The 24,940-nt window shown below is 48.3% G+C and overlaps 1 protein-coding gene across 1 annotated transcript in view; it reads right to left on the bottom strand.

Moving 5' to 3' along the window:
- The window catches only part of LOC115479965 (4-hydroxyphenylpyruvate dioxygenase-like), a 45,766-nt gene that overhangs the window by 19,727 nt on the left and 1,099 nt on the right, over window positions 1-24,940 (bottom strand). The window contains exons 2-6 of the mRNA XM_030218318.1: window positions 24,536-24,640; window positions 23,035-23,077; window positions 18,112-18,194; window positions 6,025-6,114; window positions 732-835 (exon numbers count right to left, since the gene is read on the bottom strand). Coding sequence (XP_030074178.1) covers window positions 732-835; window positions 6,025-6,114; window positions 18,112-18,194; window positions 23,035-23,077; window positions 24,536-24,616 — 401 coding nt within the window. The 5' untranslated portion in view covers window positions 24,617-24,640. The remainder of the gene's footprint in view (window positions 1-731; window positions 836-6,024; window positions 6,115-18,111; window positions 18,195-23,034; window positions 23,078-24,535; window positions 24,641-24,940) is intronic.

Below are 24,940 nucleotides of genomic sequence, written 5' to 3' on the forward strand. Positions count from 1 at the left end.
AGCCACCTATCCCCCCTTCAGTCCGTTCAGAACTCTGCTGCACGTCTTATCTTCTGCCTGAACCGATACACTCATATCACCCCTCTCCTCAAGTCACTTCATTGGCTTCCGATCAGGTACTGCATTCAATTCAAGCTTCTGCTACTAACCTACAAATGTACTCGATCTGCAGCCCCTCCTTACCTCTCAACCCTCATCTCCCCTTACGTTCCTACCCGTAACCTCCGCTCTCAAGACAAATCCCTCCTTTCAGTACCCTTCTCCACCACCGCCAACTCCAGGCTCCGCCCTTTCTGCCTCGCCTCACCCCACGCGTGGAACAAACTCCCCGAGCCCATACGCCAGGCCCCCTCCCTGCCCATCTTCAAATCCCTGCTTAAAGCCCACCTCTTCAATGTCGCCTTCGGCACCTAACCTCTACACCTCTACCCAGGAAATCTTCACTGCCCCAACTTGACATTTCGTTCTTTAGATTGTAAGCTCCTTTGAGCAGGGACCGTCCTTCTTTGTGCATTTTGTACAGCACTGCGTAACCCTAGTAGCGCTCTAGAAATGTTAAGTAGTAGTAGTAGTAAGATGGCCAGAGATAAGGCTTGGCGTACCGGCTCAGGAAGTTTATTCCAGGCATACGGTGCAGCAAGATAGAAGGAACGGAGCCTGGAGTTAAAAGAGTTACATTGCAATTAAGGCAGAGAAAGAAGGGCTCTAAACAATTCAAAATGTTTACTTACAGCTTAGGTAATAGTGGGTCCTTGAAGAGCGGAGCCTCATAACCTGGCAAGAAAAGCCCCTTGTAATCTGCTTTTTCCACTAATGTATGTGTTGTGTCTCCATACTAGGAAATAAATTAAAACACTGTTGTCATATGTGAGAGAGCATGATAGATTACAAGTGTACATATATTAAACACAACTCCTGCATATTCATAGTAACATAGTAACATAGTAGATGACGGCAGAAAAAGACCTGCACGGTCCATCAAGTCTGCCCAACAAGATAAGGTTTATTTTCAAGCAACAGGGTAAAGAAACACGGGTTAACTTCATTTTCAGCAATACCTAGCATGTAAGCTCTGTCTATGCATGGACAGACGCTCTTTCCACTATCTTCAGCAATTAGTTCAAAACTCAAGCAGGAAGATCTAGACCAGGTCAGAATCTCCTCAGTCAGGTTGGGAGGCACAAATTCATGCAGGGAGATGGAACTCCTGGTTCAGGCTCCACCGTGTAACCAGTGGCGTAGCCAGACAGCCAATTTTGGGTGGGCCTGAGCACAAAGTGGGTGGGCACAAAATTTTCTCTCTTCCCTCCCCCATTGTCCAGCATTTTCCCTTTCTCTTCCCTACCATCCACTGTCTATCTTCTCTCCCTGGATCCATCTTCCCTCTTTCTCCCCTCCCTCACTTGTGCATCTCTCCTTTCCTCTCCTCTTCTCCACCTTCATGTCCAACTTTTCTCCCTCTCCCTGTCTTGAGCCCCTGGTTTGACATCTCTCTCTGCCCCCCACCACCACCATCATCATCTCTCCATCCTTCCTTTCCCTCATGCCATGTTCAACATTTCCCCTCTCACCTCTCCCTTCCACTTCCATGTCCAAAATGTTTTTTTTCTCTCCCTCTCCCCATCCCACCCATATCCAACAATTCTCATTTTCTTTCCCCTTGCAGCATCTCTCCGTCCCTCCCCAGCTCTACCCTGTCTCACTCCCTCATCCCAACAGTGCTCCTGTCTCTCCCTGACCCCCCACCCACACACCACCACCACCACACACACACACGTTTTTCCCACCCTTTCCCCAGCGACAGTCTGGCACCTGGCTGCAGGCCTTCTTTCCCCTCCCCTTCGGGCAGCGCCGCAGTCTATCCCTACAGCTGAGCAAAGCTGCACCGCACCGGGTCCGTCTCCGTCCTGCCGCTACTTCTGCCCTCCGGCTCCGTTGTGATCTTTGTTTGCTCTTCTGCAGTGGTTCCGGATCCGCGCGCTCCCAGGCCTGTCTGTATGCTGCCTGCGACTGCTTCCTCTGCGCTGGCCCCGCCTACTCTTCTGAAGAGGCGGGGCCCAGCGCAGAGGAAGCAGTCGCAGGCAGCATACACAGACAGCCCTGGGAGCGCACAGATCCGGAACCGCTGCAGATAAGCAAACAAAGATCACGGAGCCAGAGGGCAGAAGTAGCGGCAGGACGGAGACGAATCCGGTGCGCTGCAGCTTTGCTCAGCTGTAGCGATAGACAGCGGCGCTGCCCGAAGGGGAGGGAGGGAGGGGAAAGAAGGCCTGCGTGCCGGCAGGGGATCAATTCTTTTGTCGTCGCTTTGCATCGTCGCTGGGTGGGCCTGAGCCCAAAGTGGGTGGGCCCAGGCCCACCCAGGCCCACCTGTGGCTACGCCCCTGCGTGTAACTCACAGACCTCAGGAACCTAGTTTGAATTTCTGAGAACCAAATTGGATCATCTAGGTCTAGACTCCAGGATCCCCTGCATTTCATTTGAGCCAGCATGTGGGTCAAGGGCAGAGGTCCAGATCCCTGAACCAGCTGTTCAAGGCCAGCCAGAGTTTTCTTGCCTTGACAGGGTGATTCTGTTACAGTCTATGAAGGACATAGTCAGGAGGGTGACACTCTTCTAATGACAGAATAGCATTATAGGTAGGTGATTTTCTTTCTATGAAGGTAAGACCTTCAGGCTTTTGGACTGTGATGGTGGCGTGATGCTAGAGTCCTGGTGCCCTCTTTCCTTTCCCATTTTACCTTTCCTCCTCTTTAGTTTCTAATGACCCTCATGCTTTTCTTCCCTTTGTCTTTTTAGCTTTTACAACTGTTGTTTGATTGTTGCCTACTTCTCCCCTCTTTCCTTTCCTTATTGGAGTTCTTTTCTCATCCTACTATACTTATTTATTCATGACATTTATACCCCACATTAGCCCGAAATAGACTCAAGTTCAATGCGGCTTACAAGCAAACAATAAAGTGAATAAAACATAATAATGTACAGAATATAACACAAATTACAATAACTTCAAGAAGCAAATGAATACATGTGCAGCAAGTAACCAGGGATTTAGACTATCTCAAGGGCAAACAAATAATTAAGGATGGATAGGTGAGAGCAGGGCTTTTTTTGAGGGGGTACTTGAGGGTACTGAGTATTGGCACCTTTTCTGTTGTCTGCTAAAATTGACCTTTGGACCCCAAGTTTTAATGAATTTGCTCAGGCCCTACACACCAATTCTGCCTTGTCATAGATTCTGTGACTGGTTGCAGAGGGCTGGCTATTGTGGGGAGGGTCCCTCAGTGATCACCCCACCCCAAAGGGTGGCCTGGCATTTGAGTACTGGCACCTTTTTTGCTAGAAAAAACGCACTGGGTGAGAGCATAATTAGGTAGGACTAGATGGGGAATCAGATTAAGAAAAGTGTGTGGATAAAATTCAAATAGAGTTCTTTGTATTCAGAAAGGCCAGACTGAAGAAATGTGTTTTTAGAAGACTTCTAAAAGTTAGGTAATCGTCTGTAGATTTGATTGATTTAGGAAGAGAATTCCAAACTTTGGTGCCTGCAGTGGCATAGGAAGGGGGGGGGGGCGGGAGGGGCGGTCTGCCCCGGGTGCACGTGCTCGGGGGGTGCTGGCCCCGCTGGTTCCCTGCTCTCTCTGCCCCGGAACAGGTTACCTCCTGTTTCGGGGCAGAGAGAGCAGGGAACCAGCGGGGCCGACACAGGTCCGAGTGACGTGCATTCGGGGCGGATCGGCCCTCACGCAGGTAAGAATGCGGTCCGGGGGGGGTTGCGGTCCGGGGGGGGGGGGGTGTGCCGTGCTGCACCCGGGGGGTGGGGGTTACGCAGCGGCAACCCGCCCTGGGTGCCATTAGCCCTCGCTACGGCACTGGGTGCCTGGATAGGAGAAATTAGCAGAGTGAATTGATTTATATATCACATTCTTACAGATAGGGAAATATAAGACAAGATATTCTCTACATGATGAAACAGCATTACGAGGGGGTAATTCAATAAGATTATTCATATATACCCTACCGATCCAACTTAAATGCCTAATCTCTGCAACACAACCAAACTAAAGCACGTAATGGACATAACACAACTCTTCCGTTCTCCGATTCCCTAATGTGGCTATGCCACATGAACTTGATCTTACCACCACATCACCCTGTATTTGTTCACACCGGAGCCTGCAAAGGCCTCTCCAGTACTATGTAAGCCACATTGAGCCCACAAATAGGTGGGAAAATGTGGGATTCAAATGTAACAAATAAATAAATAAAATATATGATGGGGCAGACCTCGACGTGGGAGGGGGGGTGTCCAGAGCCCAATGTGGGGGGACACATTTTGGCCCGTCTCCCTGCCACTCCACCCCACGCCGCCGCCACCGCCGCCACCTCAAATACCTTGCCTGGCGGGGGTTGGGGACCCCCACCAGCTGAAGCATTTGTCCAGTGCTGGTTCCTGCTGCATTGCCTGCCCTGCTCTTCCCCTCACATCACGCGCACACTTGTTTTCATGAAATTAAGAATGCGTGAAGTATTGCGCATGCTCAGTTTCACCAGGGCTGCCGAGAGACTGGGCCAGGCCCGGGACAAGGCTGCCCCCCGGGGCCCCTCCTCCACCGGGCCCTCTCTCCACCCCCGGGCCCTCTGCACTGACCTTAAGCGCCTCACCTTCGAAAGCACAGCAACAAGCAGCGGCAGACCACTCCTTCCTTCCGTGTCCCGCCCTCGCGGAAGTTGCATCAGGCGAGGGCGGGACATGGAAGGAAGGAACAGTGGTGTACCAAGGAGGGGCGGTGGGTGCGGTCCGCCCCATGGGGTGCCGTGCGCCTGTCCACTACGTTCGTTCTGTGCTCCCTCTGCCCCGGAACAGATTACTTCCTGTTCCGGGGCAGAGGGAGCATGGAAACGAACGAAGCGGACAGGCGCGCGGCACCCCCCCAGCAGCGTACACCTGGGGGGTTCCTTTCGCCGGGGGGGGGGGGGGTTGCGCTGCACCCGGGGGCGGGGCACATCGGCAATCCGCCCCGGGTGTCAGCCCCCCTAGGAACGCAACTGGGAAGGAGTGGTCTGCAGCTGCTTGCTGTGCTTTCAAAGGTGAGGCGCTTAAGTTCAATGCCAGGGAGCGACGGAGGGCGGGCGGGCTGGACTGCGGCGGCGGTGCCGGGCCCCCCCCAGAGGCCCGGGCCCGGGGAATTTTGTCCCCCCTGTCCCCCCCTCTCGGCGGCCCTCAGTTTCACTAAAACGAGCATGCAGGTGTTGTGAGGGGAAGGGCAGGGTAGGCAATACGGCAGAGAGCAGGAGACCAGCACTGGACAAACGCTTCAGCTGGCCGGGGTTGGGAACCCTTGCCAGCCAAACCAAGGGCCCCAGAGCCAATTTTGGGGGCCCAGAACCCCCTGTGGCCCCTTGTAGCTATGCCACTGCTATATACTATAGTTTTTAATTGTAAACTGCTTAGCTCTGTGTGGCAGTTTAGGCAATATAGCAAATGCAGTAATGATCCTTGCAAAGAGGGTGAGCTGTGACATGTCAGAACTCTTTTTGCCTTAAACATTTGGAAAACAATAAAATGAAAACTTGCTTAAAGAAATGCTACACAGAACTATTAGGAGGTAATTCTAGAGATAAGACGCTAGCATTTATGCACCAAATATACACATAGATGATTAGAACACAGGCATATAAGTGCACTTATGCATGTAAATGCATTCTGAAAATATGCACATATCTTCCATAGCGTGTACTTTACAAGTGGGCATACACATGGCAGCGTCCAGGCAGAGCATAGGCAAGACTCACACTTACACGTGTAACTTATAGCATACTATAAGTTACATACACATCTCAGGCATTTAGGTATAAGTGCTCATCCCGAAAATATAGATACATATATACCGGGTTATGCTTGGATTCTATCCAGGAAATTATAGTATAAGTGCCCTATAGGTGCCCACTAGGCCTCTAAATATAGGTGAATTGCCCTCCACATATATCAGACTCTAACATGACCTCTTGATATTTCTTTACCGTTTGAACCACTGCAAGTTTCACTTTCCCGTACTTGTCTTCCTCTATCCAGGGTTCTTTTATGATCACTGCTCCCCGTTCTCTGGCTTTCTGTGCAACAGAAAATTATACAGATTGCTATTAGGATGGAATAATGTCTGGAGACGCCTATCTTTCATTTAGTTGTTCAAAGTCTTCTCTTACCTATTCTGTATTACAGCAATATTATATACTTGGGTTGCCAGAAAAACTACATTAAGAAGATTCAAACACCGAAAATACTGCAGCTTGCTTGATCTTTTCAGCTCACAGGTATGAAGGAGTGACTCCTCCGCTGGTGAACAGTGTTGCCAGGTGGAAAATTTTTTTCCCACCCAATCCGGCATAAAAACCGCCCAAAACCCGCCCAAACTCAAACCCCGCCCCTGACACCCCCACCCCCGCGTCATCACCCCCGCCCCCGCCGTCATCACCCCCGCCGTCACCGGCCCCGCCTCCCCCGTCATCGGCCCCGCCTCCCCCGTCATCGGCCCCGCCTCCCCGTCACTAACCCCGCCCAAAACGTCACTAACCCCGCCCAAACACGTCACTAACCCCGCCCCCCGTGGCCGAAAAAGCCGCCCAAAAAACCGCCCTGAAGCCCAAAAAGCAGCCCAAAAAACCGCAACCCGCCGCGGGCAAAAGTTTCCCGCGGCGGGTTGCGGAAAACCGCCCAATTGGGCGGGAAAACCGCCCATCTGGCAACCCTGCTGGTGAACTTGCATTGGCTCCTCATTGAGGCTTGGATTAATTCCAAAGCTTATGGTCTTTAGAATCAATATTTGTATTGCCATTTTAACAAATACAGTCAAGATAAACATATCAGTGAAACAATGTCATTATTCCAAGTGATTGTGGAGAGCCTATACACTTAAGACCCTTCACAAGATTATTGATATAAAAATATCATGATACAACCAAATCGACTTCCAAGCTCTACTGTCCCCTCCCACCCCCATTCCTCCCTACCCATTATATGGTCCTATGGTGTTATAAATTCAAATTCAAATCATTAAGAATGAGACTATGTGCTTGAGATGGAAGATGCTGAACATATACAACCCAAATTGCCCCAAAATACTTATTATGTTTAGCTGTTAAACAAGCAACTTGGGCTTCCATTACCATTAAAGTATAAAAAAAACACTCTTCCAGTGCCTAAAGGTAGGTAAATGATCCAACACCCACTGCTGAAGTATAAATTTCTTGCCAGTTATACATGCTTTATCAACTAATATCCATTCGACTATAGTATGAAGACCACAATGACCCATTTTACCAAAAATGATAGCCAACAGAGACGGGATAATGATTTTCCCTATTAATGTTTCTCGAAAACTTAGAGGCCTTTTTACAGAGCAGCGGTAAGCCCAATGCAGGCATACCGCTTGCTCTTCCGGGACTACAGCCAGCCCAACGTGGCTGCTGGCGGCAGTCCCATCCCAAATGCACACTATTTCTGAGGGAAAAAGAAAACCCACAGAAATGGCTTGTGTGGTGGTAATCGGGCATCGCCGCGTCCTGCCCATTTACAGTTGGGTTAGCGTGGGAGCCCTTATCGCCACCTCAATGGGTGGCGGTAAGGGCTCCCTGCTGCATGGCCATGCGGTAAGAGCTCTCTTACCGCATGGCCATGTGCGTCTGGGGTCTTTTTACTCGTTGCGGTAAAAAGGGCTCAGGCAAGCAGGAAAACAGCTCCCACCGCTAGTGCAGGGCCCTAGGACCCCTTAGTATTCTAGTCCAATAGCACTGCACCAATGAACAAAGCCAAAACACATGAGATAATGTATGTTCATGGGCACCACATTTAGAGCACTGAGAAGAAACTGCACATCTGGCATAGAATGCTTGTTTCTGTGAAAAATATGATCTAACTAGTAAAACATGCCCGTTTCTTGCGGCAATGAAACGGGCGCTAGCGCGGTTTCCGTCCGGACCTCCCCCCCTCCGTACTGACCCTGTCGGCTTTCGTCCGCCATTGTTGTGGACCTCGGCACGCCACCGTCAATGTGCTGACATTGCTGCGCCTGGACCTCCCCCCCTCCCTACTCACCCTGTCGGCTTTCGTCCGCCACTGTTGCAGAGCTCGGCACGTCGCCAACGTCAATCTGCTGACATAGCTCTGCCCTCGACGTCATCACGTTTGACGCGAGGGCGGGGCCCCAACACAGTGTTTTCGGTGGCTTCACCACCACGAAGGCTTCGAACCGGAAGGAAGTGCCCAGAGGACCTGACAGTGACGTCAGTGTCCTCAGAACGTTGAGGGTGAGTTTTATTATATAGGATAAGTTTGCAGAACTGACTTTCCCTATGAGTTGCATTAAGAATCATTAATAGGATTTGCTGTATAGATACAAACAAGTCATCTAAACTGTTAGCACTAATTCTTAGCACATGCTAAAAATGCAAATGCACCTCTAGTGAGCCTTAGTGAACAGGGCCCGTTGTCTTTGAGATTCTCTAACACTTCTTTTTCCAAGCCCTAAAGGACTGAAATATAGAGCTATTTTTCTTTCAGATTTATTGATCAGACTCCTCTTATTTGGAATGAGCTTCTTTTAAGTATTAGAGTAATACAAAGTTACCCTTTATTTAAACTTCGTGCCTTCTGTCTCGCTGCACCCTACGCCTGGAATAAACTTCCTGAGCCCCTACGTCTTGCCCCATCCTTGGCCACCTTTAAATCTAGACTGAAAGCCCACCTCTTTAACATTGTTTTTGACTCGTAACCACTTTTAACCACTCGCCTCCACCTACCCTCCTCTCCTCCTTCCTGTACACATTAATTGATTTGATTTGCTTACTTTATTTTTTGTCTATTAGATTGTAAGCTCTTTGAGCAGGGACTGTCTTTCTTCTATGTTTGTGCAGCGCTGCGTACGCCTTGCAGCACTATAGAAATGCTAAATAGTAGTAGTAGTAGTAGGTCAAAAATTTACATCAGGTGTGACTGTTGTTCAAAAATATCATCCTGGGAGCCCAGGCCAGATATATTCCATGTATTAATATCCTGTAATGTTAATGTCATAACAAGACTATGTAAGCCACATTGAGCCTGCAAATAGGTGGAAAAATGTAGGATACAAATGCAATAAATAAATAAATAAATAAATAAAATAAATATTAAAAAAAGGCAGAAGGAAGGCAAAATGACAACAGACATGGCTAAAAAAATAAGGTGAAGGAGGCTATTAGAATTAAAAGAATACCCTTCAGAAAATGGAAGAAAGATCCAACTGAAGATAATAGGAAAAAGAATAAGTGAAATACAGAGTGCTGATACGGAAGGCAAAGAGAGACTTTGGGAAAAAAAAAAAACCTTGCCTTGGAGGTAAAAACACATAATAAAAACTTGTTTAGGTACATTCAAAACAAGAAGCTGATAAGTGGAGGAGTGGCCTGGTGGTTAGGGTGGTGGACTTTGGTCCTGGGGAACTGAGGAACTGAGTTCGATTCCCACTTCAGGCACAGGCAGCTCCTTGTGACTCTGGGCAAGTCACTTAACCCTCCATTGCCCCATGTAAGCCGCATTGAGCCTGCCATGAGTGGGAAAGCGCGGGATACAAATGTAACAAAAATAAAATAGATACTATTGGAGATTCTACATGGAATGTTGCTACTATTGAGATTCTGTTGCTACTATTGGAGATTCTACATGGAATGTTGCTACTATTGGAGATTCTACATGGAATGTTGCTATTCCACTAGCAACATTCCATGTAGAAGGCTGCGCAGGCTTCTGTTTCTGTGAGTCTGACGTCCTGCACCTACGTGCAGGACGTCAGACAAGCAGAAGCCTACGCGGCCACATTGGTGATCCATGTAGAATCTCAAATAGTAGCAACAGTGGAGGAGTGGCCTAGTAGTATACCATGCCATACCTTGTATTATTGTTCGAATATTTTTACTGCTCTAATTGCCTATTGCTCATTTTTGATCTATTCTTACTGAACACCGCCTTGAGTGAAGTCCTTCAAAAAGGCGGTAAATAAATCCGAATAAATAAATAAATTTAGTTGTGGGCAGATACGCCAAGTAAAACCTAGTGTAAATGCCGACGCTTAAATTAGGCCTCAGACTGGTGTATTTATTCTATAACAACACGCATAGTTTTTCATAATGCCCATTCCAAACCCATGGCCATGCCTCCTTTTCAACTATGAGACGTAGAATTTATGTGTAGCCCATTATAGAATATGCCTAGAGAGTTCTGCACATAAATTCTAATTAATGCCAGTGTCCCTAATTGCTTGTTAATAGGCAATTACCAGTGTTGATTGGCTTGTTAACCCATTAGGTTATGCGCATCGTTATTTATTTCCGCATGGAAATCTTGGCGCAGTATATAGAATCTGGGGGTTAATGTGAGCAAATGCAAAATGATGCATGTAGTGAAGAGGAACCCAAACTATAGCTACATGACGCAAAGTTCCACATTAGGTGTCACCACCCAGGAAAAGGATCTAGGCGTCATCGTTGATGATACATTGAAACCCTCTGTTCAGTGTACAGCAGTGGCTAAGAAAGCAAGTATAATGTTAGGAATTATTAGAAAAAGACTGGAGAATAAAACAGAGAATATTATAATGCTTTTGTATTGCTCCACGGTACGTTCACACATCGAATATTGTGTGCAATTCTGGTCCCTGCATCTCAAAAAAGATACAGCGGAGGAGTAGCCAAATGGTTAGTGCAACAGGCTTTGATCTTGGCAACCTGGATTCCATTCCTCCTGCAGCTCCTTGTGACCTTGGTCAAGTCACTTAACCCTCCATTGGCTCGGGTATAAAACTTAAATTGCGAGCCCTCCAGGGACAGAAAAAGTACCTGCATATAATGTATATGGCGCTGCGCATGCCTAGTAACGCTATAGAAATGATTAGTAGTAGTAGGAATTAGATAAGGTACAGAGAAAGGCAATGAAAATGATAATGGACGACTTCCCTGTGAGGAAATACTAAAGAAGTTAATAAGGCTCTTTAGCTTGGAGAAAAGTCAGGTGAAGGCAGATATTACTGAGGTCATTCAAAATCCTGAGTGGAGTAGAATGGGTAGACATGAATCGCTTGTTTATTCTTTCTAAAAATACAAGACCTAGGGGGCATGCAATGAAGCTACTATGCGGTTTTCTTTGGACCTAGTTGCAAAAGTATATTATTGTGAAATGAGAGTTTTAACTTTCTCAGTGGCAAGAGTTCAGATGTGGAGCGCATTTTCAGGTCAGACAGGTTTATGTGCTGGTGTGTTGCAATTTAAGAAACTGCTGAAGATTTACCCCCTGTCTCACTTTGAATGGGTTGTGTCGGCATTGCTGAGCAGCAACTGCTATCGCAGTTTAGTAAACGGGGGGGGGGGGGGGGGGGGGGCAAGTTTTTGTGGAATTCTTTCTGTAATAATGGTTATGCTCAGGCTGGGATGGTTGGAGTAGCACTCTTATATTGTGAATTGTAAGATATTCATGTTGTTGTGATTTGATAATTTTAATTTGTGTTTGTTGATTTGGAAACTGCTTAGGTTGTAGGCAGTATATAAATTTTTAAAAATAAAATAAGTAAATAAATATAAAACAAATTGGAGAAAATATTTGCTCACTCAATGTGTAAATAAACGCTGGAATTCGTTGCCAGAGAATGTGATAAAAGCAGTTAGCTTAGCAGGGTTTAAGAAAGGTTTGGCCAAGTTCCTAAAAGAAAAGTGTACGAACCATTATTGAGATGGATTTGGGAAAATCCACTGCTTATTCCTGGGATATGTAGTATAAAATCGGTTTTACTCTTTTGGTATATTGCCAGGTACTTTTGACCTAATTGGCCACTGTTTATGTGGTTTATGTACTCATGTAATATTTATGTAAGCTTAATTAGTTTTAGGGCTTAATTTTCCAGATTGTACTGTGGCTCCAACTGTGTACTTATTAGTGGTTTGGCCTGTGTTCTAGGAAGATAGCCAATGGACTCTGGGACCAATGCAGAAAGCTAGCGTGGGCAAAAGCATGTTTGCATGCAATTTCATGGCCAAACAGAAGATAGTATTGTGTGAATATATCCGCACAGGACACTGGCACACAGCATATTAAAACTAATGGTAATGAGGCCATTAGCTATTTGGTACCAATAGAGAGAAGAAGACTTTAATGGGGTCTTTTACTAAAGCTTAGTTCAAGTTATCTGTAGCAGGGCCCATAGAAATGAAATGGGCTCTGTTGCAGATAACTCGAGCTAAGCTTTAGTAAAAGACCCCCTAAGGCAACAATGATGGAACTTGAACCCAGGTCTGAGGAAGGGTTAATTCATTGTTCTGCAATAGTATCTGAGAGGATATAATGTCACTTTTAAATCTTTTGCTGCAAGTAGAACAGTACTGCAACTTTTAAGACAGAATGAGGGAGGTGACAGTTCTGGGCACAGGTCTAAGCAGCAAAAAAATTGCATCCGGCAGGCTTATCCTGATTAGCACAAGTTCTGAGTGCTTCAAATTTACATAAGATTAGCTTAGTACATCGGTGGGCAAAACGTTCTCATTAGTTTCGCATTAGAAGCCATGCACTCAGCCACTGGCACCCTGGCTCTGAGCCCATCGACTTCTGTTCTGTTGTAGGGTCTGACCTCCTCTTCCCCACATCCACTTCCTGTTTTTCTTACATAGACTCTCAGAGGTACTCTTTCCTTCAAATTTAATTTCCACCAAACCTTGTGGGCTGGATTGAAAGCTCTGCTAAGCAGAGACTATTTCTTATGGGTTTCTTTACAGTGAAGTGTATGCCTAGTAGCGTTATTTGAATGCCTAATAGCACTACTGAGGTGTTCACAGTGCTATACAGATACATATGAGATAGTCCCTGTTTCACAGAGCTTACAATTTTTGTTACATTTGTACCCCACGCTTTCCCACTCATGGCAGGCTCAATGCGGCTTACAGGCAATGGAGGGTTAAGTGACTTGCCCAGAGTCACAAGAAGCTGCCTGTGCCTGAAGTGGGAATCGAACTCAGTTCCTCAGGACCAAAGTCCACCACCCTAACCACTAGGCCACTCCTCCACTCCCAGTCCAGAGAAGACAAAGGTGTCTATTCATTTCCATATGCCAGATCCTAATACATAGGCAGAGCATCTCCAAGAAACTGCGACCAATAAAAGTAAAAAAACTAGATTGGGGAGGGTCTGGGATTTGAAAGTCAGATTATTTTCAGCTGAGACCGTGGGCCTATCAGTATCTTATCTACTGCTCATTATTGTGATTTTAAACCATCAGAGCGAAACTAAGGTGAAATACTACATGTAATGATCAGTTTATTTTTATCAAAGCATTTTCTAGAAGTTGTTGCTTCCTGCATTGAGTCGCTCAAACCCACCAAACTCTAAAAGTCCTGTCTAGTTGCATAAAGTATATGTAACATTATGAAATATTCAGCAGGGTAAATTTGCCTGAATTCTCACTTCTGTTCCTTAGAAGTTCATTTGGTGTCACTGTGTTCTCACTGCTGGCTGTGGTAGTAAGGAGAGATCAGCCAGCCAATAGGAGAAAGGTGCAGCACTATTCCTGAGGCCCATTCTAAATGTGGCCTTTTCTTGAACTTTGTACATATTGTACCTGCTAGAAATGGCTCCAGCTAGTCCAAGGAAGAGTCCAGTCGGGGGCATAGCCACGGGTGGACCCAGGTGGGCCTGGGCCCCATCAAGTTTGGGCTCAGGCCCACCTAGGGTTACCATATGGCTCCAGAAAAAGCCCCCTCTTTCCTGCCCCGAGCTCTGTCCTTGCCCTGCATCCTGTTGCTGTGACGGTCTCGGGATTCAAAATGGCCGCCGAGAGTTGAAGTCTCGCGAGGCCTCTTCAACTCTCAGCGGCCATTTTGAATCCCGAGACCGTCACAGCAACAGGATGCAGGGCAAGGGCAGCGCTCCGGCATATGCGTAGTTTGACTGTTTCATTTGGGGGGGGGCAAAGAATGGGCGAAGCATATTAGTATATCATTTGCATATATACATATGCAAATGAATATGCTAATATGGAGGAAGGAATTGAAATTTACATGCAAAATATCACAGATGCACATTTCAAAAAGCTGACACATTTCAATTAATAAATTATGAATAAAATACTTTTATCTACCTTTGTTGTCTGATCATTTAGTTTTTCTATTCGCTTTGGTCCCAGTGTCTTCTGTTTTATGCAGTGTCTTCTTTCCAGTAGGCTTCCCTCTGCTCCCCACCCTCCCAGTCCCATCCATCTCTTGCTCCTTCCCTCTGCTCCCCACCCCTCCCAGTCCCATCCATCTTCTGTTCCTTCCCTCTGCTCACCATCCCTCCGTCCCATCCATCTTCTGCTCCTTCCCTCTGCTGTGCCTGACCTCTCCCAATCCCATCCATCTCCTGGTCCATCCCTCTGCTCCCCACCCCTCCCAGTCCCATCCATCTTCCCTCTGCTCCCCACCCCTCCCAGTCCCATCCATCTCTTGCCCCTTCCCTCTGCTCCCCACCCCTCCCAGTACCATCCATCTTCCCTCTGCTCCCCACCCCTCCCAGTTCCATCCATCTTCCTTCTACTGCCCCCCCCGTGAGGTCCAAGATCGTGACTCCGTTTACCCCCTCTCTTCCTCTCTCCCTCCCTCCCTCCAGCGCAGGCAACAGTCTTCAGCTTTTTCAGCGTTCCTGGCAGCGGTAGCGATGTACACGCTGCCTTCGGTCTGCCCCGGAAGCCTTCTCTTCAAGTTCCTGTTCCCACCTATGCGGGAACAGGAACTTGAAGAGAAGGCTTCGGGGCAGAGCCAAAGGCAGCGTGTACAACGCTACCGCTGCCAGGAACGCTGAAAAAGCTGAAGACTGTTGCCTGCGCCGGAGGGAGGGAGGGAGGAAGAGAATAAAGTGGTTGCTCAAAGCATATACTAACCACAATCGCTCAACTGCAAAACACTATGCACAAATTTGTGCAAAAACACACTCATAACCTTACCAAACCATGACAGCACTAATTCCAAGGACAGGACGAGCTACAACCTTATGTGTGGAAAGGCAGGACTATAATTACATGGGCTCTAAAACACCAGTACACAACCTAGTGAAACAAAAAAGGCTGCAAATACTACAAGCTAGCAGAATACTGCACCTTGTTCACACATGAAAAACACATGACACAATAGTGTAGCGCTCTAGAAATGTTAAATAGTAGTAGTAATATGAAGGCAAATTTCTGAACTGGAAAGTTACCTCAAGAAGTCAGACTCAGCATGCAGCAATACTAGAAAAATTGAAACTTACATGCAAAATATCACAGATACACATTTCCAAAAACTGACATATTCCAATTAATAAATTCTGAATTAAAAAAATGTTTTCTACCTTTGTTGTCTGATCATTTAGTTTTTCTATTCGCTTTGGTCCCAGTGTCTTCTGTTTTATGCAGTGTCTTCTTTCCATTTGATATTTTTTCTCTCACCATGTCCACCATCCTCCTGTGTCCTTATGTTCTCTCCCCCTGCCCTCCCCTCTCCTCATCCATGTCCAGCAATTTCCTCTCTCCCCTCCATCCATCCATCCATGTCCTGATGTCCAGCAATTTCCTGTCTCCCCTCCCCTCCAGCGATCCGTTCTCTCCCCACCCCCGCCCTCCTCTTCATGTCCAGCGATCTGTTCTCTCCCTCTTCCTCCCCCTGCCGTGATGGGCAGCAATTCTCCCTGCCCTCCCTCAGCTCCCCTCTCCCTCCCCCTGCCCTCCCATCCCATCCATGGCCAGCGATTCTCCCTCCCATCCCATCCCATCCATGACCAGCCATTCTCCCTGCCCTCCCTCAGCCCCCCAACAACCCTCCGAGTCCTCTCCGTTCCCCCTCCCCTCCCATCCATGGCCAGTGATTCTCCCTGCCCCCCCTCTCAGCTCCCCAACAGCCCTCTGAGTCCTCTCCGTTCCCCCCTCCCCTCCCATCCATGGCCAGCGATTCTCCCTGCTCTCTCTCAGCTCCCCAACAGCCCTCCGAGTACTCTCCGTTCCCCCCTCCCCTCCCATCCATGGCCAGTGATTCTCCCTGCCCTCCCTCAGCTCCCCAACAGCCCTCCGAGTCCTTTCCGTTTCCCCCTCCCCTCCCATCCATGGCCAGCGATTCTCCCTGCCCTCCCTCAGCTCCCCAACAGCCCTCCGAGTCTCTGTTCCCCCTCCCCTCCCATCCATGGCCAGTGATTCTCCCTGTCCTCCCTCAGCTCCCCAACAGCCCTCCGAGTCCTCTCCGTTCCCCCCTCCCCTCCCATCCATGGCCAGCGATTCTCCCTGCCCTCCCTCAGCTCCCCAAACAGCCGTCCGAGTCCTCTCTGTTCCCCCCTCCCCTCCCATCCATGGCCAGTGATTCTCCCTGCCCTCCCTCAGCTCCCCAACAGCCGTCCGAGTCCTCTCTGTTCCCCCCTCCCCTCCCATCCATGGCCAGTGATTCTCCCAGCCCTCCCTCAGCTCCCCAAGAGCCCTCCAAGTCCTTTCCGTTCCCCCCTCCCCTCCCATCCATGGCCAGCGATTCTCCCTGCCCTCCCTCAGCTCCCCAACAGCCCTCCAAGTCCTCTCTGTTCCCCCCTCCCCTCCCATCCATGGCCAGTGATTCTCCCTGTCCTCCCTCAGCTCCCCAACAGCCCTCCGAGTCCTCTCCGTTCCCCCCTCCCATCCCATCCATGGCCAGCGATTCTCCCTGCCCTCCCTCAGCTCCCCAAACAGCCGTCCGAGTCCTCTCTGTTCCCCCCTCCCCTCCCATCCATGGCCAGTGATTCTCCCAGCCCTCCCTCAGCTCCCCAACAGCCCTCCGAGTCCTTTCCGTTCCCCCCTCCCCTCCCATCCATGGTCAGCGATTCTCCCTGCCCTCCCTCAGCTCCCCAACAGCCCTCCGAGTCCTCTCTGTTCCCCCCTCCCCTCCCATCCATGGCCAGTGATTCTCCCTGCCCTCCCTCAGCTCCCCAACAGCCCTCCGAGTCCTCTCCGTTCCCCCCTCCCATCCATGGCCAGCGATTCTCTCTGCCCTCCCTCAGCTCCCCAACAGCCCTCCGAGTCCTTTCCGTTCCCCCCTCCGCTCCCATCCATGGTCAGCGATTCTCCCTGCCCTCCCTCCGCTCCCCAACAGCCTGAGTCCTCTCCATCCACCCCCCCCCCCGCGTGCACACGAGTGTGTTGAACCTGTCCTTTTTCTTTCAGTAGCAGCGAGCGATGTGAAGGAACTGCAAGTTCGCCAGCTTCAAGTTCTCCCTTCCCTGTCTTCACACAGTGTCGGACCCGCCTTCGCATAAAGGCGGGACCGACACTGTGTGAAGAGGAAAGGGAGAACTTGAAGCAGTGTCTTGACGTCGCTCGCTGCTACTGAAAAGAAAAATGACAGGTTCAACGCTCTTGCGGGGGGGGGGGGGGGGGATGGAACGGAGGGGGGAACGGAATGGAGGAGGAGGAGCGGAGGAGGGCTGCCGGTCGGGCTGAGGGAGGGAAGGAGGCGCGCCACACAGGGCCTCGTAGAGCGTGAGGCCCTGTCACCCGCACCGCCCTAAGACCGGCTCGACTCGGGGTGTACCATTCCTAGGTGGGCCCTGGGCTTAAGTGGGTGGGCCTGGGCCCACCCAGGCCCACCCGTGGCTACGCCCCTAGTTACTACATGATCAGTGAAGACAAAGTGTACTGTACATAAATCATTTAAAGGACAGTAGAGTTTGGTTCAGACAGAAAGAGTGGGTGTGTTGTGAATTATGAAGTATAAGTGTGATACAGCTTGTTGCAGCCTCCCTAGATAAACCCGGGTCCTGTCCTTGGTCCCAAATCAACAAATTTGATGTGGGCCCCTTCCACCCAGCTTCCAGGGCCTACATCAGGCAGCCGCCTAGATGTGTAGACAAGGGGGTTACATATGTGTCAATTCTCTTCTTAAACACCCTCTGATTTTCCACTGGCCTGATGTAGGAATCTCATGCTGCTGTTATAAATATTGGGAAATTCTTTCATTTCATATGTGACAAGATGAAACCATTGTTTAAGGGGCCAGAAATAAAATAAAGTGAAAGCAGAGTACAAAGACCTACATGGAAGCAGTTATATGTAGAAATGAAGCGACTTGATTTACCTGCACAATGAAATCACAGTCCTCTACTTCAAAGGCCACATCTTTCACGCCATCTCCATGTTTCACCAAGTGTTCTCCAAATTCTACAAAACAGGACGAAAGATTGACATGCGACAACTGGCTGATTCAGCCCTACAATACCACTGCTTCTATCGACTTCTACTGAACAAAGAATGAGTGAACCCAGGCCAGGTCTCTCATTCAGATTCAGAACTGGTGCAAGAGTATTAGGCACCCTAGACAAACCTTCTACCTTGTGCCCCCCTTCATTAACTCTCTGGCCCCTAGGCTCCCTCCTAAGAGTATCCTTCCTAGAAAATCCCGTAAAAATGCATAACTGGACATTATCCCCCTGCTGCTTTAAAAAACTGACTGTAGCATGTTTTTTCAGTGGTACCTGGATAAGGGCAGTGAATATTCAAGCATAAAACAGCTGATGGAAGGTATCTGGGTGAAGGGCTGCCGAGAGAATGAACCAGGCCTGGGGCAGGGCTGCCACCACTGGGCCCGGAGCAGAGACGCCGCCCCCAGATCACTGCCGCCCCCCACAATCATAGTCGCTGTCCCCCAGATCGCTGCCCCCCCCCCCCCCACAATCACTGCCGCTGCCCCTCCCCGGATCACTACCACAATTGAAATACCTTGTTGGCTGGTTGGGATCCTGAGGCCTCACCAGCATGAGACGTCTTCCTCCAGCATTGCTCTTCTGCCAATTGCCTGCCCCGCAGCTGCTTTTTCTTTCAGGGCATGCTCGGTTTCAAAACTGAGTATGTGCACCTGAGAGGAAAAGCAGCTGCTCAGCTGGGCAGAACAGCAGTGCTGGAGGTGCTCCTCCGGGTCCTCCTCAGCCTCCAAGGGGGGCCTGGCCGCAGTTCCGGAGTTCTCTCTCCTGCTCTTGTCGGGACAAGATCACCCTTGGAGGTCTGGGCCTGGGGAATTTTGCCCCCCCCCCTGGTGGCCCTGTCTGGGTGTCCCTGATATTCAGCCTGATACTCAGATAAGTGTCCAGGCAAGTTAGATCTGAATCATTCCTCTGGTTGTTCACTGGGAAATTAAGATGGTGATTTGCAGTTTCATTCTCAGCACTGGATTTAGCATGTAGTTAGCATGCGAATTAGCGTATGCTTTTAGGCCAGTAACTGTTACATGCTGGTATGACAGCACATGTTCATTTGTGTGCTAACTATCTGCTGTGCTAGGGGGCAAGAACTGAGCATGGACTGCGCATTGCAGCTGGTGCATATAGTACTTTACCATAGCTCGGGTGCACTTACTGCCTCATCATCAGGTCTGGTCAAGAACTTTTCTATGTGTTAGAACACAACAACTAGTGCACAGCCTGTTAGCCTGTGCATTTAACATGTGGTAGCACAAAATAATTACCGCATTTAAGCAAAAGTGTCCTTAACCTTTAAATGCATGAGGACAATTCAGTGGTGTTTTAGTGAATTGGCAAGTCTAGTAAGTTTTGCCCACTATTTATTTATTTATTTGTTGCATTTGTATCCCTCATTTTCCCACCTATTTGCAGGCTCAATGTGGCTCACACTATGCCGAAATGGTGATCGCCATTTCCGGAATGAGAAATACAAAGTATTATTATATTTGAAGTACAGAAAATGATAAAAATAAGTTATAAGTAAGTGCCAGAGCCGATGGTGGGAGGCAGGGCTGGTGGTTGGGAGGTGGGGATAGTGCTGGGCATACGGTCTGTGTCAGAGCCGGTGGTGGGAGGCGGGGCTGGTGGTTGGGAGGCAGGGATAGTGCTGGACAGACTTATACGGTCTGTGCCAGAGCCGGTGGTGGGAGGCGGGGCTGGTGGTTGGGAGGCAGGGATAGTGCTGGGCAGACTTATACGGTCTGTGCCCTGAAGAGCACAGGTACAAATCAAAGTAGGGTATACACAAAAAGCAGCAAATATGAGTTATCTTGTTGGGCAAACTGGATGGACCGTGCAGGTCTTTTTCTGCCGTCATCTACTATGTACGTTATGTTAGATATACAGTTCATTTCAGGCATTAGAGATCAAGGGTGATGCATAACAATCATTGGTGACAAGGTGATTTAGGTAAACAGGTTAAAAAAGAGTTCAGATAACTTGGTCTGGTCGGGTTTTGATATCAGGTCACTTATGAAGGAACATTATAATAAGTATGAAGCTCTTGGTAAGTCTACACTGAGAATCTAAGGAGCCTGGATCGCTGAGAGGTTGCTCCTACCTTACCCTCCTCAGTCTAATCCCGTTTGCTGGTACAACTCCAGAGACATGTAGGAAGCAATATTTCTACAGTATTATAAGCTTTTCTTCTAGTACCAGTTTTCATTTCGTGCAGGCAGGGAGGGCTGTGAACCAGTGGCATAGTCAGAGAGCCAATTTTTGGTGGACCTCAGCTCAAAGTGGGTGGGCACTAAATTTTCCCTTTGCCCCTGCCCTCCCCCCAAACTCCACCTCCTCCCCCCCCCCCCCCCCCAGTAACTTCCAACTCAGAATATAAAAACTTTAGCTTATCAGGATCCCCAAGCCCTGTCAGTGAGTGGAGGAGTGGCCTAGTGGATAGGGTGGTGGACTTTGGTCCTGAGGAACTGAGTTTGATTCCTGGCACAGGCAACTCCTTGTGACTTTGGGCAAGTCACTTAACCCTCCATTGCCCCATGTAAGCTGCATTGAACCTGCCATGAGTGGGAAAGTGTGGGGTACAAATTTAACAAAAAAAAAGCCCTGTCAGCTGAAGACTTCTTCCAAGGGCTGCCAGAACTTCCTTTCACCAAGTTTGGCAATCGGCAGTAGTGTTCCTGAGCCACTGGCACTCATGCATGCTCAGTTGCCGCAATGGCGTAGCTACAGGTGGGCCTGGGTGCCCACCCAAAATTGTGGCAGTCTTGCTGTGCGTGGTGGAAATCCCCTAAACCCATCAGCTAAAGATTTCCTCCTCAGGCAGCCAATGCTCTTCTAAACGCTTCTGCACATGCTCAGTTTTCACCCATGCGGAAGCACTGAGCATGTACGGACTACTGACAGCAGTGTTAGATCAAGTCAAGTGCTGCCAGCTGCTGTTTGGAAGAGCACTGGCTGCCCGAGGAGGAGGAAATCTTCAGCTGGTGCAGTTTGGGGATCCCCACTATCTCAGGTATGTAATATTTTGTGTTTGAGGGTATGGGGAGAGAAGAGCGGAGGGGGGCCAGGAGGCACTGAATTCCGTGCCCATCCATTTGGGTTCAGGCCCACCCAAAATTGGCTGTCTAGCTATACCCCTGAGTTGTCAGCAGCTTAAGGATTCTGCTGACTGCCAAGCTTGGTAGAAGGGAATTCTGGCCACCTTTGGAGGAGGTCCTGAGGTGGCGGGGCTTGGGGATCTCCACGAGCTACAGCAAGGTCAGGGCCAATGTTAAACGCGTTGGGACCCAGGACAACAAAATAAGGAGGGAGCCTCCCCGTCCCCCCCTCCCCACCTACCATTATTACCATACACTGACAGACCCCGACCAAATACAGAACAAAGGATCACAAATTAGAAAGAAAACCATGTAGACAAAAATTGAAACTGTTAAGTTTAAGTTAAATTCGGATGTACTGCAACAATGAAGAAATGAAAACAGAAATGCATTTCTTTTTCTACCAAACACAATACGAAGACATCTGCTATTGCACATTTCCCAAAGCTAATACATTCCACTTAATAAGTTCAAAACAATCTGCTTGTTACTACCTTTGTTGTCAGGACACTTATTTTCCCATCATGTTGGTCCCAGTTTTGTTTTTCTGTTTTCCTGTCTGTCTTTCTGCTAATTCTCTTTCTAGTGGATGCTGCCAATTGTCTTTTCTCCTTTCTCCTCCTGTCTTTTTCCATTCCCTCATTACACCTGTCTCTGACATATTGTGATCTTTCCTTTTCAGCTGTTTTTTCCTTTTTTTCTTTTCACTCTTTCTCGTCCTTCATTTCACTTTTCACCTACCTATCAACTTACCATCTAATTCTCTCACTCCTTCCCCAGCCTTCTATTTCCTTCCATCTTTTATCTATTTCCCACTACCACATTTCTACCCTCTGTGCTTACTATCCTCCTCTCACTCATCTCCTTGCCATCCACCCTCCCCGGCTCTCTTGCATGGTTCCACCATTCCCAGCATCTTCCACCACCCTTGTAGCCCAGCATTTGCTCCTTCTTTCTCCCCTCCCCATATCTGACATGACCCTGTCCTTCTCCTTCTCACTGTACCCCTTTGCATCTTTCTGTTCCTTGTCTTTTTCCTTCTATTCCACCCCTGTGATCTAGCATTTCTCCTTCTCTGTTTCATCCCTCCCTCCCATTGTCCAGCATTTCTCACTCATTCCCCTTTGCCCATGTATCTAACATATCTCTCTTTCTTCCCTCCCCCTTCCTATGCAGCATTTTTCCCTCCCTGCCCTCCACTCTCATGGGAAACATCCTCTCTTTTTCATCCTCTCACTCCCATTGCTCACTATCTATCTCTCTCCCTTGCACCCAGGTACAAACTTTCTCCCTCTCCCTTCCCTCACTCCCCCCTCCCTTCCTCTCTCCACAATCGTTCTCCCCCTCCCCTCTGCCCAAGATAATCAGCATTGCTTCCTATTCATCTCCCCCTCCCTCCCATTTTCCAGTACGTCTTTCTCCCTCCCACCCACCCCCAGTCTATCTTACAGGTATCTAACCAGCAACCTTCCCTATTGCCTTGTTCTGCCCAGGTAGAAACAGGAAGTTGTGTCGCGGGGGCAGGAGCAGCAGAGGGAAGGCTTCTAGGTCAGCCGGAGGCAGCATATGGGAATCACTGCCGTTGCCAGAGACCCGATTATGAAAGATGATGCATTTTCTACTAGTGCTATTTCACTTTCTGCATGCAGAGTTGTGAACACTGGAAGAGATGGCTTTGTTGAGTTCATCTATCTATTTTATTGTACTTACTTTGGTTTCCAGGATTGAGAGCGGAAACAAAGACAAATATTATCTGAAACACAAACAATAAATATAGCTTATGGCATGCATTCCAAATAACCAGCTTGTGGACTGTATGTAGTCCTTTTCAGTTTAAGCTCACCGCTCTTGCTTTCAATATTTTCTCAAGGACAGTCTTTCTCTTGTGTTTAAAGGGTTAGTGTAGCATTGTACTGTCAGAGCGACACTAGGCTAGGTTGGTATAGTCAGACTCATTGTGGATGTAGGATCCCAAGCAAGTAAAAAGGAGTCCTGTTGCCAAATCTGTGAGTGGAGTTTGGGGATTCTGAGGAGACAGAGGGGGGAATAGGTGATGGTGATGGTGGTGGCCAGAAGCTTGAGTCACATTCTGATCACAGATCAAGATTGGGTGACGATGGAGTGAGCAGGAGGTAAAAAGGGGTACCTATACTTCATTTGTTTTTAAAAGGCAAGTGGAAGAGGGGCTGGGGGGTCTGGACTGTTGCCATTTTTTTACATGAAACAAAACAAAAGAAAATGGCAGAGAGCTCTACATGACATGCAATTAATCTTTTTCTCTAGCACAGACCTAGTTACAGAGGCCATCTCACTCAGGGCATCCAATGACTTCAGTTTCCAGATATTTTTGGGGGGAGAGGGGATATTTTTGGATTTTGCTCATGCTTTTTCAGTCGTAGTCCAAAACAAGTTACGTTCAGGGTTTTAGACAAAGTCTTTAACTGAGGCAATGGAAGGTAAAGTAACTTACTCAAGATCACGAGAAGCAGCAGTGAGACAAATGGGCTTCCCTGGTTCTCAAGCCTGTTGCATTAACCACTAGGCTTCTTGTCCACTCCAACAGAATGTATGAAAACCTCAAAAAAGAAGAGGGCTGAACCTATTTGCTTCTAAGTGTCCACTGATTCTTTAAAAATTGGCTGCTCAATCTTTAGCAGCACATGTCCAGGTAGCAGGTGTTGCTAACCGGGTAAGTACTTCAGACTGGGGACATGCCTGAATTTTCAGATGCTTTATATGGATAATGGTGCTGAAAATCTTTGCACACTGCTCCAATGCTATCTGGATAGCACCAGAATAGTCCAGGGGTAGAGCCTGGAGTTACCTTGAGGCCAGCAATACACAGCATCGGTACACAGATAACCATCTGGATAACACAGAACAGCAAGAAAAGCTGCCCTCCATTATTCGGATGGTTATCCAGGCACCAGCGCTCAATATTGCCATTATCTAGATAATCACAGCTCTGTCCATTATACCCAGATCTTCAGTGCTGCTGTACGGTGCTGCCAGCACTGAATATTTGGATTTAACTTCAGATGCTGCGGTGTTTAAATTAATATTAACCTCTGGAATCTGGATATTGACCTGTGGGACAACTCACAGATCAGCTTTGCAACCACTGCTCCCTCCTGCTTGTGACCTTACCCTGAATATCGGACAATTACAGAGCAGTTCCACAATCATTGCTCCCTCCAGCTCAGGACCTTACCTTGCCCTGTTTCACCACATGCGATGCCATGTCTCTGCTGTTGGTCTCCAGGCCTTTGTAGGCCAACGGTATGAACCCCATCTTGTCGCAATAATATGAAGCCGCCTTTGAAGGGAGAGGAACACATTATAAATATTGAAATACCATTAATGCAAAACAAAAGTCAAAGCTGATCCAAAGATTCTCCCATGCTTCTCTCTGCTTTGTTATCTCATGTGTCCCTATGCAATATTACCCCTTATCTCCCCATTTCATATCACTCCACTTTATCTCACATATTTCTCCCCCATATAACCCCAGGCATCCTTGCATCACATTACCCAGTTCCTTCAAAAGCCTCTGTTCTTAGCATTAAGTTTGCTTAAAACTCACCTCTTCAATGCTGCTTTCGGCACCTAACCTTTC

The sequence above is a fragment of the Microcaecilia unicolor genome, chromosome 11 (assembly GCF_901765095.1).
Source record: "Microcaecilia unicolor chromosome 11, aMicUni1.1, whole genome shotgun sequence".
Taxonomy (NCBI): Eukaryota; Metazoa; Chordata; class Amphibia; order Gymnophiona; family Siphonopidae; genus Microcaecilia; species Microcaecilia unicolor.